The 15,894-nt window shown below is 38.1% G+C and overlaps 1 protein-coding gene across 2 annotated transcripts in view; it reads right to left on the reverse strand.

The window, feature by feature from the left end:
• Positions 1-6,998: 6,998 nt before the first annotated feature.
• LOC143036534 (methanethiol oxidase) overlaps positions 6,999-15,894 on the reverse strand; it is a 28,243-nt gene continuing 19,347 nt past the window's right edge. For both annotated transcript variants that reach the window (XM_076204007.1, XM_076204008.1), the window contains exons 5-11: positions 15,740-15,874; positions 14,223-14,388; positions 13,963-14,057; positions 12,771-12,958; positions 11,755-11,900; positions 11,436-11,558; positions 6,999-10,768 (exon numbers count right to left, since the gene is read on the reverse strand). In XM_076204007.1, the coding sequence (XP_076060122.1) occupies positions 10,672-10,768; positions 11,436-11,558; positions 11,755-11,900; positions 12,771-12,958; positions 13,963-14,057; positions 14,223-14,388; positions 15,740-15,874 (950 nt within the window). In that variant the 3' untranslated portion in view covers positions 6,999-10,671. The remainder of the gene's footprint in view (positions 10,769-11,435; positions 11,559-11,754; positions 11,901-12,770; positions 12,959-13,962; positions 14,058-14,222; positions 14,389-15,739; positions 15,875-15,894) is intronic.

Consider the following 15,894-nt stretch of genomic DNA (forward strand, 5'->3'; position numbering starts at 1 on the left):
CAATGCTGTCGGCACAATTACCCCTTCATAATGAAGCGGCCTTGCTGTGGATGTGCTGTGTCTTGCGACACTGCTTCTGCCCCAGGGCAGTGGGCAAGATGCAGGAATAACCCGTCATCCAGGATGTAACAAGATAAGAGAGAGGGAAGAAGGTAGGGGGGGGGGAGTGGAGTATGTAGGGGATGGAATGGGTGGGAGTGGTTTCTATGCCTTTGTTTTTAAGACTACCTCCCTTGGTATATGTATGTATATATTTTTTTACCAACCACAATACACTTTAATTGTAAGCCATCAACATCGAGAGACTCGAGGAGGCCAACATGCAGAAATTGAATGTATATCTATTTCACTGGGGCCCATTCAGTGCTGTATACGTATGCACATATATATCTATATATATATATATACATATGTATATATGCATATATATTTATGTATATATTCATACATGCACATGTATATATATATATATATATATATACATGTGCTTATATATACTTCCGCCGGCTCAAGTAATGATATTGCAACACTCGAGTCAAGATTTGTTGCGCAACTCCGTCCGTTTGCAGGTGGCTAGCGACGGGCGTCGACCCTCAAGTGCCACCCAGGACACCCTGGAGGAGGAGCGGGAAAGAGGCAAAGAAAAAGGACGACAAGGAGAAGGAGGAACAGAAGATTAAGGATAAGGTTCAGGCGGAGGAAGGAGGAGGAGGAGGTGAGGAGGAGAAAGAGGAGGAGGAGAAAGGAGGAGGAAGGAAGAGTAGGAGAAAGGAAGAGAAGGAGAAAGGAAGATAAGGAGGAAGAGGAGAAGGAGGAAGGAAGAGGAGGAGACCACAAATGTTTATTAGCTCTATTACTATTGCAGGGCTTGAGTCCATGTTTTGTCTTATTTCGTCATCATCGCCATTCTTCTCGTTCTTCTTTATAATCATTTCATTGATATTATTATTGTTGTTGGTACTATCCTTGTCAGCGAAAATAACATAAACATTGTATTTTCGCATTCTTGTTTCTGTTAGTGTTTTTACCATTGTTCCTACTATATATATATGTATGAACAGTATGTGAAAACGCACGCACACACACACAAACACACACATATATATAATATATATATATATATATATACAGTATATTATATATATATATATATATGTGTGTGTGTGTGTGTGCGTGTATATGTATATATGTGTGTATATATATGTACATATATTATATACAAACATACACACACACACACACACACATATATATATATATATATATATATATATGTATATAAATATATATTTATATATACATACATATATACAGTATATAATATATGCATTATGTACTGTCATTCTTTGTCTTCCAAATTCCTGCGTGGCAACAACGACCAATCATCCGGTTACAGTGAACTAATGTCCAGCTACCTCCCGCTGATACGAAGCCCCCACCCCCGTCCAGTACCTGACGTTTAGCCATAACCTACCTCTCCTAGTACTTTCATTTACTATATATATATATACTGATACATTGTAACAGGCTGGAAAAGGTGGGTGAGGAAGGCAGGATTTAGAATCCAAGTTTATTTCTGACCGGTTTCGCAGAAAATGCTTCTTCAGATAAATTATTTCTCTGAAGAAGCCTTTTGTGAGAAACAAGTCAGAAATAAAACTGGATTCCGATTCCTGCCTTCCCCACTCACTTTTCACACACGCACATATATATAAATATATATATATGTGTGTGTGTGTGTGTGTGTGTGTGTGTGTGTTTTCTGATGATGTCTTAATAGAAGAAATCGTTTGGACTAAATCATTCTCCCAGTGTGTGTGTATACATATGTATACAGACACACACACACACACACATATATATATATATATATACACACACACACTCACTGGGACAGTGAATTAGTCCAAAGGATTTCGTCTATTAAAACATCTTCAGGGAATACATAGATTTTTTTTTCATAAAGTAACAAGTAAAAAGAAAAGAAACAGGAGGAAAGGAATTTGGATGACAAAAAATGACCTCACTCGCTAAACATGACCCAAAATTTCCTAAGGCCCTAGGATCTGACTATTAGTTAATGATTTCATAAATAACATCATCTAACTAATCCTATGATTGCATTTCCTTTGATTTTTTTATATAACAAAATTCGATCACATTTTCCTTCCATCGCTGAATTGCGTCTACCGTTTTCTTAGCTTTGTCTCAATCGTTTACGTGGTTGACTCTTAGTGTGTACAAAAACCTCACAGGACAATTGCCCCTTTTACGTCTGTGTTGGTTTGACTCATGTTGGCAAGGGTCGTTGTCTCCTAAATGCCTTTCCTTCCATCGTTTTTCTTTTCTTTTTCTTGTTCGTCTTCTTTGTCATACGTTTGAGCTACCTTTATCTCATTGTCCCAGTGATTATTAGCGCATATATATATATATATATATATATATATATATAATGTATGTTACTATGTTTTGAAACTGAGGGACATTTTGATCGATATTTCGTGCCTTGCCCAAGATCTATTAGCCGAATGGAGGCTAAAAAGGACAAAAAAGACCAGCAATTCATCTTCGTGAGTTTCTATGTCCTTTTTATTGGCTAAGTATACCAAACAGGGACAGAAAGAGGACAACGAAAAGGACACCAGGGAAAGAACGACATAAAAAATGAAAACAAAGTTAGGACACAAGAGTGTTTCAAGTGGACTACGTTCTAAAGACCTCGCCGTTTATCCTGTTGCACAGAATTGCGCAATCCGTTCTGCGCAATTTCACGCGCAAGCAACATCCACTCAGGCACACGCACGGTCTGAATTCTTTCCCGAAAGGTCCCTTACCCAACTTGAAGATATTTTGCAGCAATTCTTTTTTAATAGCAGTATAGATTTGGGACTAAAAGATGAAAAGATACAATCAGATTGATATAAAATGGTAAATATTTTGTCTTCGCTACTTGCAATATACACGCACTTTGTATATATATATATACTGTATATGTGTGTGTGTGCAATAAAAACACTAAGAACGTGTGTTCACAAATGCGAGAGTAACCACCAGGAAAAAGTAAACTAACGAAGCAGAGCGCTTTCGTATAATTACGTCTTCAGTGCTAATGCAAAGGAAGAATTATAAAAGAAAGAACATGCAGAATATATGACTGAATGTGACATGGTGAAAAGGAATTTACTATTTATATTATTATAATCTTATTTTATCTATTTTTTACTATATATATATATCGCACCCGACTTAGTTATGGACCAAAAAGTCTCAATGCTCCGCCTTTGTAATCCTTTGAGGTCGTGGAAGAACTACACGGGTCTTTACTGCAGTCCTGGTAACCAACAAGCACGGAACAATTGATCACAACTGGTGTATTACAATTTAAACAATTTTGAAATTTCTTGGCAAGCATAACTATCTAATTTGTACAAACCTTGATGGATGTTAACGTTCATTTCCTTACTAGATTTAATCAAACTGCATTCAGTTAAATATCTCTGTGATGTTATATGTGGTTACTTTAGCGTCATCACAGTCAATTAGGTGGTGGATGAATATACCGCTAGATTGGTTATCCTCTCTAACGTATTTCTTGTGTTGATTAATTCGTGTTTTGATTGTTTTAGCAGTCTGACCAACATAAAACTGACTATATGATTTACAAGTTATTTTGTAAACATACTTTATCGCTGTTGGCGGAATTATTCATGAACAACTACACCGTTCTTATTGTTAAAAACTACATTAATGTTAAAACCACGTAATAAATCTGGGATGCCTTGCAGGTTCTCTTGGTAAGGTAATGTATATATATATATATGTATATATATATATATTCTTAATAAAAGTTTGATTTGATCTGAGGTTGTAAAATGTTCGGACTTGGTCCGTTACCGCCGGACAGGTCGTGCGTTACTAACGCAGTAACGCAAATGCCCAGCTCTGGGTATTTTATGTTTTAGAAAATGTAATATTAATTTTGGAGTAGGTAGGGAGGTAGTTTGAGTAAACTGTTTAAATCAGAAGGAAAAGGAGGAGTACAAGGAGAAGCTGACAGAGTTGTGGGAGGGAGTGAAGGATAGAGTAGAGGTAGGAGTGGAGGAGGTATGGGAGTGTTCCAAGGAGGGAGTCACAAGGTGTGCAAATTTGGTGTGTGGAACAAGGAGGATGGGGGGTAACACAAGAAAGTGTAGTGAATGGTGGTACGATGTGAAGAAGATTACTGAAGACAAGAAACGAGCCTTCACGGACTCGTTACAAAGTAGGACGAGAGAAACATATAATAATAAATAAAATAAAATAAAGGAGTCAAAAAAATATATAAAAAAAAACATGTAAAATGAGGGAGTATGGCAATTACTAAAATTAATAAAAATATTTTTGGAAGGAAATTCAGCGAGGAAGACGAGGCGAATCAAGTAGAGAAAAAATATAAAAAGTGCATACGGATAGACTTGCGCAACAAATCTTGACTCAAGGGTAGATTATCATTACTTGAGCCTGCGGAAGTATATAAATAGGCACATGTATATATATATATATAATGTGTGGGTGTTCATTTGTTTGCGTGTGAATCTGTTCATATATACTTCCATATGTGTGTTCACTTAAGTTTGTGTGTATCTGTGTTCATTTTTTAATTTTATGTGGGCATGTTTATTTAACTGTAGTTATATACACAGGAAGAAAATAAAGCTCGTGGGACCCAGTCTGTCTCCATCTTTCACACCTGATTTTGTAGCCAATCTCGAGCAGAGTGACATATTTCATATACAGACGCTCCTCTACTTACGTTAATTCGTTTTACGTTTGAACTGACTGTAAAAAGATTTTTTTTTTTTTAGCTTAGCGCGCTCTCCATAGTTCAAACGATACTTACGCATGACGCTGCGTCCATTGTTTACATGGCACAAACGACAGACTGAACGTGCCTTGCCTCCTCCTCCACCATCTCAATTTATGTTGCTTGAATTTAATTTATTTGAAATTAATGTTATTATTTTACAATGTTATGTTTATAGTTAATGATTTAGGGGTGTTTTATAAGATACGGTAATAGAATTTATGGATGTATAGTACAGTAACAACTTCCGTTCATTTTCACGTTACGTTCGGAACCTAACTAAAACGTAAGTTGAGGAGCGTCTGTATACAATAAATCGAAAAAATGGAGACCAACAATGTTTAATATTGCACGAAAATTATGTTAAGTAGTTTCACAAAACTCAACACCCTTTCTGAACATTCTAGAAGAACGTGGGCATGCATGTAGGCTACTAGATTCTAGTGAGCAAACGTCGACTCACGCAAGAAGCTGTCTAGAAGACTTGAATTGTAGCTTAGTTGTCCGACATTTTTGTCCACCCTGTAACATCCAGGTCACCTTCCCCCCTTTATAAGTCTACCTGATCCAAAAATTAAAATATTCAAGGCTAAATTTAATCTTATATTTCAGAAAGTGTGATGTACATTGACGATCAATTTTTTTTTATCCACGCTACACATTTCAAATCATAATTATATATTTTTTGTCGAGTACATTTTCATGTAGTGTTCAGTTTACATTCAGGTAAGTTTCTTGCATTGGAAATATATCATGTACTCGACCAAGAAATAAATATTGACAAAACTAGCGAGTGAAAAAAATATTACGTTGTACATTTATGTAGATTGTAAATTCAGTAAATTCGTTGTATGTAAAAACCAGTATTCTAAGTTTGAGACAGAAAACCTGTATTCTCACCCCACCCCTAGATCTCCCAACCACCGTTCCAGTCTTTCTTGTTTTGTTCAACTTAGGATTCTAGATAAAGCAGGTTATGCATCAAGAAACCTGTTTACTACGATACAACGAATACATATGAAAAAGTTATTAATTCCAGTTAACCTGAAGGACTTACTTCCTATTCTTATTTTTTATTGTATCAAAGGCTTTACTTCTGATAATTATTTTCCTTATACGTACGCTACGGATCTACTAAAAAAAATCGAGCGCCTTGAATGAACATTGCAAATTTAGTTGTACAAAAGATGACAAAAATACAGCATATTCATTAACAATATCATATAATTCATATTTCTATTTGGACATTACTATTATAATTATTTTTTCTTTGAACCTAGCATTACCCATGGTGTTCAGATCCAACACTACTCAAACGAAGACACAAAAGAAAACGGATAAGAAAGGTAAGACTTCACAATTCCTGACGTTATCAACTATAAGCTCATTGTGTCGCTATATTTACTGCTACGTCTTTTTTCCACAGTAGCTTAAAAATTTTAATGAAAATTCTACGTGCTAAAACACAGGACCGTATTATGTTCAGGTTGTACTTTCCTCTGAATCCCACAGGTGTTCATAACAAGACTATCTTTTGAAAAAATTCCAATGCATCAAATTATGCTTCCAAAATTTGGAATTTCCTATAGCATTCACGTAAAAAATACTGTATTCTGCTATCTAGGGATAGTGTGAGGCGGTGTAGGATGGAGTTTATATCTTTTGTGTGGGGATTGCATCTAGCACAATTTGGTTGTGGCAAAGTTTGTGTTGAAAGGAACAACAAACTACCCTGTTTACAGATGATGCAAAGATCACAAGGAAAATGAAAGATGAGGAAGGCTACGAACTGTTACAAAACAGACTAAGGCTGCGTTTACACCAAGTGAATCAAATTGATTCACTTCAATGAATTGAATAGATTCAATTCGCTTGGTGTGAATGCACTTACATACATACATATACCAAGTCTTTTTCCCCCTTACAAGGGAGGTAGCCAAAAACCAAAGGCACAAAACCCATTCCATCCCCAATACACTCCACTCCCCTCCATTCTCCCTCTCATCTTGGCACCTCCTGGACGATGGATCATCCCTGCATCTTCTCCACTGCCTTATATAAGCAAACAAAGGGAGTAATCCTCATAACAGGAATGATCAATTCGAACAATAATTTTTTTGCCCTGACTCTTCATGGGGAGAATAAAACACAGGAATATTGTGGTGTTATTCTTGTCCCCCCTCATTAGGTGTACAGACACATCTCTATCTGGAACCTCATTTAAATCTTCCTCCAGTCAGACATACACTCATTGTCTAAACATAATTTACACATGTTCCAGTCTTTCATATACCCAATACAATTACAATTTCACCACATAAGTAACAAGCCCATCAGTAAATAAGCAATTATTTCAGTCCTGAGTGACTAAAACTTATTTGATGGGATTGTCATTGGTCCTAAAGCTTTAAGTACTTGGTAGATGGACCAAGTTGAACAGGACATTAGATACATAGTGTCTATTGAGCAAGTTTGAGTGATAATAAAAAAACAGTTGATGGAAAGATATTGTGAACAGATGAAGGAATGATGTGGCCTAAAGGAATGTTATTTTAGTCTGTTCCATAACTTTTTTAAGTAGATGAGAAGACGGGGTTGACACACAACAAGGCGGTGGGGGTAATCTATCTCTGGCTGTTTTGGAAAACTGTGAAGACACTATACCTGACTGTATTGCCTTTGACTTGAGTAGTGTAATGGTGACCCTTTTTCCATGAGGTGCTAAGAAAGGTGGGGTGATTTGTTAGTGTGGGATGGCAGTATGCTTTGACGCGGCCACTCCACTTACAAGGGGGAAAAGCCCCTTTGTTATTTATGCATGTGTGTTCTTACAATCTGTATCTCAGTCTCCTCACCAGCTCCACACCTTCCATGTACATATGTAGTAAGATTTAATTTGGGATTCCATACCTGCTGTAAATTTCTTGATGAAGCTAACGATCCAGGTTGAGAAGAGGATCCTAGGTACGTAACCTCAAACCTTGTTTCTTGACTGATGACAAAGTTTATCATGGAAGATTTACACTCATTACTACAAGACTAGGGTACTGAGCCAGGGATTGGAGATACATACATACATATACTAAGGCTTTTTCCCCCTTACAAGGGAGGTAGCCAAAAAGGGAAAGGCATAAAATCATTTCCACCCATTCCATCCCTGAATACACTCCACACCCCTCCACCCTCCCTCTTATCTGAGCACCTCCTGGGTGACGGGATTGGAGATGGTTAAAGAAAATGAAGAAAAATGGGAGATAAGCCAGTTGTTGTTTGCTGGTGACATTGCACTTGTGGCAGGATCAGAGGAGGGATTAAGGAAGTAAGTGACAGAGTTTGGGAAGGTTTGTAAAAGAAGGAAGTTGAAGATAAATACAGGTAAAATTAAGGTGATGAGATGTACAAGGGGAGAGGATGGCAGCGAAGTGGAAGTAAGTATTAAGGGAGAGAGGCTGGAGGAAGTGGATAGCTTTAGATACTTGGGGGTGAATGTGGAGGGAAAGGGAGGATTGGAGGTGGAAGCAGAATGCAGATTGAGGGAGGCTAGTAAATGCCTTGATGGATTAAAAAGTCTAACGAGAAATAGATATTTGGGAATGGATGCTAAGAGGAGGGCAGAAACATGGATCATAAGAGAGGAAGAAAGGAACAATTTAAATGTGTTTGAGATGAAATGAAGCGGCCTTGCTGTGGATGTGCTGTGTCTTGCTGTATTGCTTCTGAAGAGGGGCAGTGGATGAGATGAAGGGATGACCTGTCATCCAGGAGGAGCCAAGAAAAGAGTGAGGGAGAGGTGGTGAATGGGAGTGGAGTATGTGGGGATGAAATAAGTGTGAGTGGATTTATGCCTTTGACTTTGGCTACCTCCCATGTATGGGAGAAGGAGCCATTGGTGTATGTATGTACTAGAAATGGGTAAAAGTACTTAGACCTTCGGCGATTCAATCAAAGACAAGTAGAACAATAACAACAGTGAAAGAGGAAAGCTAAAAGTCTTGGTCCTGGATAATTTGTCATCTGACAATAATGTCAACAAGATTGTGGGCAAGAAATACAGACTATTAACCAACATAATATAAACATATTTTTAATACATGACAGAGACATGATGAGTGGGTGGGAGTGGTTTTCATGCCTTTGTTTTTTTGGCTAACTCCCTTGTAAGGGGGAAAAAGCCTTTGGTATATGTATGTATGTATGTATGTATGTGTGTGTGTGTGTGTATATATATATATATATATATATATATATATATATAAAGTTTGACATATTACAAAAAGCAACACCATAATGGATCCCTAGCCTAGTAGACAAACCATATAAAAAAATATTGAGAAGTGGTATGACTGTAGTATTTTGATAAATGGGAAGAAAGGATAAGAATAACAGGGAAGACCTTTTGCTTATGAAGGAGCATGAGGTTATGGAAAAAAAGACAATATCAGAAGGATACCATGATGCATTTTTATGTGCAGATGTGTCAATTTGTAGAACAGCCATAAGGGAGAAAAATCCAATCTAAAACCACAAATGAATCCAAAGCTAACTTTGATGAATAGGGACAAAGAAATGGAACCATAGAAGTGTAGTTCTTTTCCTGTATCAACCAATCAATCAGTCCATTGCACCAGGTCTCTTCTGTGGGAGACTAGCGAGGGGCTCCTTTATTGCCTCTCCTGTACATTACATTAATGTAAATAACAGTAGAAAATATAACATACAAGATATAACATATAAGATATAACTAGTAGCTTCTGTCACAGAATACTTAAGAACCCTGTATTGCAGCATGTATTCTATAAGAGGGGTTAAGATTTTGTAAGTGCAGGTCTGAATCTCATTGGGGATCTTAAAACTGGTATATGAAAATAATTATTTGGATGTATTTTTCCTCTGTCATCATCAATTAGAAGCTTCTATTTATAATACTTTTTTACAGGTTCATATTTATTGTCTTGGACAATGCTAAGCTTTTATAGATCAATATTTGTGTGTGAAACCATATTAAAAGAACTGACCACAATTGCAAAAAAAATTACATAACAAGTTATACACAGTGGTAAGTACAAAGGAAAACATATTTCAAATATGAATACATGTTAATACATATTCCACTTTTAGCATATTTTTTTTATTCACATAATGTTTGTAAATTAGACTAAAAATAATTTTGCATATGTGGCGATTGTCAACCCTTTCACACATGGAATGAATTGATGAATTTCAATTTTAGGATCTAACTGAACACAAAGAAGCTCACAATCTGTCTGTTGAGAAAGAACTGGAAGCATTCTTTATGGTCACCTGTAAAATGTTCTTTTTACAAATTATTCCAAGTAAATATTTTGACTTGGAAGAGCATCAATGTGCAAGAGGGTTTTTGTAAATAGCACCATTGTGAATACATGACATGATTATTGTAGCTGGACAGAGCATCAAAATTGTTTTCACTTTAAGGTGTCTGGAAAACATTTTGTTCCTCTTACAACATGCCTCACTCCATGAATATATCCCACCTTTGAGCATTTACATGGCTAAAAGTTCAACTCTCATGAATACCTAATTTTTGCTGAAGCATCCATATGCAGTATACTTTTCCATCTCATCAAAACATGTCAAAACTACCAACACAACGAAACACATTAATCTGTGCATACCCTTTCTTATGAAGTGCCAATGATGTCAGTGTATATGGCCTTGGAGAAGCTGAACTTAAGCTTATGGGCTAGTATCTACTGTAGATCTCTAGCAAATATTCTGTTAGCCCAAGATGGATGTTCTTCTCACAGTCCCTCTGTATCGCTTTCTCCGTTTTCAGACCTTCATACATACTATAATTTGGCATCACCTTGGCATTGTTCTCTATGTGGGCACTCCTTGGAACCTGGGGGTAGCCAGATATCGGATGTGCAATCACCTCCAGGGTATCTGCAAGGACATGGAGTGATTATAAACAACAAGATCAGAGTGAATACAGCTTGGTGTAGACATGGTTGGAATCCTCAATGTTTAAAGGTGGATGCTCAAAGAACTTCAATGGAGCAGGGAAGAGGGAGTACAAAAGATAGGAGTGAGTGGAAGGAGATAATGAATGGATAAAAGGTGGACAGGATACAGAGAAATGTCTTTCTTGGTTACTCCATAAATCATTCTGAGTGAATGAGGAGGGATGTTGTGTTGTGTTTATCATATAACGAAGCAATGATACTAAACCAGCTATGGTTATTGGGCCCTGCTATGGAAGCACTATGTCTTGCTGCATTGCCTCTGACTCGAACAGTGTGGCGGGGGGAGGGATGACACTTACTCAATTTCTTTTACTCTATAACTCCTCCATTCACTGCCACATGCAACCCCAAGTACTTAAAACTCTCCACTTCCTACAACTTTTCACCCTTCAAATTCACATCCAACACACCACCATTATCATCATTCTTTGTACATCTATCCACTTTACCATCAATGCTGAGTGGTATTTGTTGTTTTCTTCAGGCTAACACTCAACAACCTATGGTGTTCCTTCTGTGGAGAAAAGCTAAAACTGACTATTGTCTGAAGATACATGTCAAGCCCGTCAATGGCGATATTCACTCACCTCATCTCATGAGCAAGTGCTGGGCCATCAGGTTCTTCTGCGAAATCAATGAGGAAGTTCTTGTTTAGGGTCATCCCACCATTCTCCACATCAATATCCAACTGCATCATCATCGACCCCTGTCTGCAAAGCAATAGTGATGCCATTGAAAATTTAACATCCTCTGTCTTGTTGGCACTCATAGTGGATTTTGTTCCATTTCCTGTTATATCATTTGCCCAAATCAAATTGAAACCTGAGCTGTGTACACTCCTGTCCTACAGAGGTCACCACCTTCAGGTCCACCTCTCAGTGATGATCCAAGACAAAGAATACCTACTTGGCCATGTTGGGGTAGAACTGTTTGTCCCATGGCGAGAATAGGGAGTTGGTGACATAAAGTCTTTTTCCATCCAGCGAGAGCTGCAGCATCTGGGGACCTCCTTCCACACGCTTGCCTTTGATGTAAGCTGGGGAAGGCTGGGCCTAAATACAGGAGGGATGAGAGACCAGAATTAATCCTGCAGGCCAGGGCATAGAAAAATAATTAAAGTAAAGGTATAAAACATACATATACCAAAAAGCTTCTTCCCTTTTATAAGGAAGGTGGCCACCCAAGGTATGCATGCACCCATCCCATGCCTATCCAACACTCATTTGTTTTCCCTTTTATCTTGGGACTTAGGTCTGTGGTATAGTGCTATGAGGTGCCCTGGTGTTTGATGTGATCAGGGCACTGTAGGGTTGCACCGCAGTGTTGTGGCATGCCCCTACCACCAGAAGCTTTCCAGTAGAAGGACTCTTTGTCCCGGGCACAAGGCCTTCATTGATACATGTATACTTAGACGTGGCATCATCTTCCTTCTGCGCAAGGAGAACGGCGTTGCCCCCATGTCAGTCTATATCCGTCTCTTATACAGAGAGCATCCGACCCTCTCTTACTCGTGTATGCTTATGTCACAATAAAGATTCAAACATCATCCCTCGCATTTCAGTTGCACACGTATATGACATACATTACAAGGTCCTTGAGGATGAAGGGTCATCCCTGACCATATCTCCACTATGTGGGTCAGAACCTATGTAGCAAGACAGAGTATTTCCAAAGAGGATCCAACAGATGAAACTGGTTTCACCCCCCACTGCTTCATTACATGGCTCTGCAAAACACAAACACTAAATCCCGTTTTAAACACCTCCCATTTCAGCACCAACTACACTTTCCTTTTCTCTATGTTCCTTTCCCTCTCTCCATCACCTTCCCTCTTTCTTCCTCCCTATCCTGTTTTCTTTTTTCTTTCCCTCTCCCACCGTTTTCCTGCTTCAATCTTTCACACAGCAGAAATGTATCATTACCTCAAGTTCTGGATCTTCAACAACCTTGACCGGGCCATCATTGACAATACTGCCACCGAGGAACACCTGACCTGTGAGTTTTGGGTTTGTAGGGTCACTGATGTCGTACTGTCGAAGGTCGCCGTGCACCCAGTTACTAAAGTAGAGGAACCGGTCGTCCAGAGATATCAAAATGTCTGTCATCACACCTAAAGGAAGAAAGGTGCTTTTAAGAAATTTTTCATTTTCAGAAGGTAAAAAATTATCTCAACCAACTCTTTCATGATGAGTGGTTATTTGAACAATTCAATAAAATTCTGATTAACTCCAGGCAGTGCACTGGTGGTGTAAATAGAAGCACGTTGGTCTCACGTTTGCTTAGCTGTGGGTTTGAATCCTGCACTCCACCCTGATTCCCAGCAGTGATGGTTACCTGCTTTAACAGTCCAACTCACAGGACTAAAGTGAAGAATTAGTCCGCAGCTATGCACTTTCTGGTGTAGGTTCCTCAATTTCTAACACCAGGCAATATTATATAATTGCAGGGAAACCATAATATGTACACATACCAACGACTTTTTCCCCCTTACAAGGGAGAGCCAAAGTCAAAGGCATAAATCCACTCCCACCCATTTCATCTCCACATACTCCACTTACAATCACCACCCACCCCTCCCTCTTTTTTTGGCTCCTCTTGGATGATGGGTCATCCCTGCATCTCGCCCACTGCCCTACTGCATTAGGTTTCATTAACCAGAAACTAGAACCTTGCAGTGGCTAGCAATAGGCCTCCTCATATGTACATCTATAGGAAGAAACACTGGACTACCATGTTATAGTAAAGTGGAACAGTTTCTATGTGGCTAGCTACTTGAAGTAGGAGGTGGACTGTAGTTGTTGGGTGTCAGTTCTCCTTACATAAAATGGTGGAGGAAATACAAAGATGACAATGAAGAGATCTTGGGCCCTATCCAGAGACTTTGTGTCTTCATTTCTGGGTGGAGGTGAAGGTGTTGATGAGTTCTGAAGATGGATGGGATTGATATAATTCTCTCTGACATCCGTTCCATAGGACCACGTCATCGGTCTCATGGAAATCTTTAGGCACCAAAAGACTTATCTGAACTATTCACCTCTACACTGGACAACACTTATGCTTCCACCAGGCTATTTTATTCAGTTCAAGAGTAATGATCAAGCAAGTGGCACTTACCAGGCATATCTGGGAGTGCCCACCCAGTTACTTTCTTCGAAGGAATGCTGATGACCTGGTGTGCATCCCAGGAACCATCCTCTTTCCGGTAAAACCTGTGGCATGAGAAGCACAACATACAGCCCTCTCATTGTGACATGACTTGTATATATGTCATATATTGACCATCACCTACACTGCACTACATGACCCAGCAACATAAAAATCATAACAATAAATTCAAAGTTTGACCTACGTATCTTCCTTACTCCTAGACTTACCTGAAGACTTTGGCATAGAGGCCACAGCCAACAAAACCTTCTGTGGCCATGGGGTCATGCAGGAATCTTATTTCAAGAGGCATGAAACCTTCTGGGCCCAGATCGATACGCTGCAGGAGACGCTTCTCGTTCCAGGAATAGAAGTTGATGTGATTACCGTAATTTCCTGGATGGGGAGGAAAGAAGGATGATACATGCATACAAACATGCAAAGCATATATATATATATATATATATATATATATATAAATATATATATATATATATATATATATATATAAATATATAACAAAAATAAATAAATAAAATAAAAATAATTTTTTCCTTAAAGGGAGAGCAATTCCCCATAAACTTTGCTTCACGCTTTCCTTTTTCAACAAGTACTTTTGTAAAAATTTTGTATATATGTATGTATAAATTGTATTATATTTTGTTGAATAAACCTTAACTAAATAATAATAACAGTGATAATAATAGTCAGCCAGTCTGTTGCCCCAGTTCTCTCTTGATGAAGACTCACGGCTCTCGGTAATAATAATAACAATAATAATAATAGCAATGATAATGATAGTCAGCCAGTCTGTTACCCCAGTTCTCTCTTCATGAAGATTCACGGCTCTTGGTAATAATAATAACAGTTATAATAATAGTTGGCCAGTCTGTTGCCCCAGTTCTCTCTTGATGAAGACTCACTGCTCTCGGTAATAACAATAACATAATAATAATTCTATCTATCTATATACTAAAGGCTTTATCCACCTTGTAAGGAAGGTAGCCTGCCATGACCTACACTCACTCCCATCCACCAACCAACGTTTCCCTCTTAATTTAGCTCCTCCTGGATGAAAGGTCATCTCTTGATTCCTGACCACTGTTCAGGTCAGAAGCAATACAGAGAGACACTGTACATCCAGAGTGAGGATGTACTGTTCCAGGTTTGCCTGGAAATGATGTCCTACAGTATCCAACAAGTCCTAGTGTCCTCCAAACTCCAAGGGAAGATTACCCGACTGTCTTGACCAATGTTTCCCAACCAAGGTTCTCCAGAACTATGAGGTTCCTTAAGGATCCAGTAATTGTTTGAAGCATTTATCAGGAAATGTGATTTTTTTTTTCTAAGATTGTTAATAAATTTGTAAAAGACAAGTTGCTTTTACCTAAATCAGTTACCAGCAAAAATGGTTTACTTCATGAAAGAGTAATAGATAAATTAAGACAGTAAAATATTTTCTAATGCACAGGTTTTTAAGATACCACTATTCCTGGAAGAGTTCCGCAAAGAAAAAGAAAAAGACAAATAAATAAATAAATAAATAAATAAATAAATAAATAAATAAAAAATAAATAAATAAACAATAATAAATAAATAATATAAAATACATAAAATTGGGGAATGGTGGTCTACCCTGTACAAGTGCATGTCCTTCTATTTGAAGATCACAATTCATAAGGAAAGAGATGGACTATTCAATTGTGCTGCACTGTCAACTTGACTATATTTTCCAGAACTACTGTACCGTTAGCAACATCTTCTGGGTTGAAGCCTCTGTGGAAGGATTTTGGACATCCCCACTCACTCGATACCAGGATGTCGTGCGTTGGCTGGTACCAGAAGTCGTAGCCAAATGCCACTGGAGTCTCTGTCCAGAGACCTGACAAAGGAAAAAGGGCA

The sequence above is a fragment of the Oratosquilla oratoria genome, chromosome 20, assembly GCF_046742065.1.
Source record: "Oratosquilla oratoria isolate Oo_2021 chromosome 20, ASM4674206v1, whole genome shotgun sequence".
NCBI lineage: Eukaryota > Metazoa > Arthropoda > Malacostraca > Stomatopoda > Squillidae > Oratosquilla > Oratosquilla oratoria.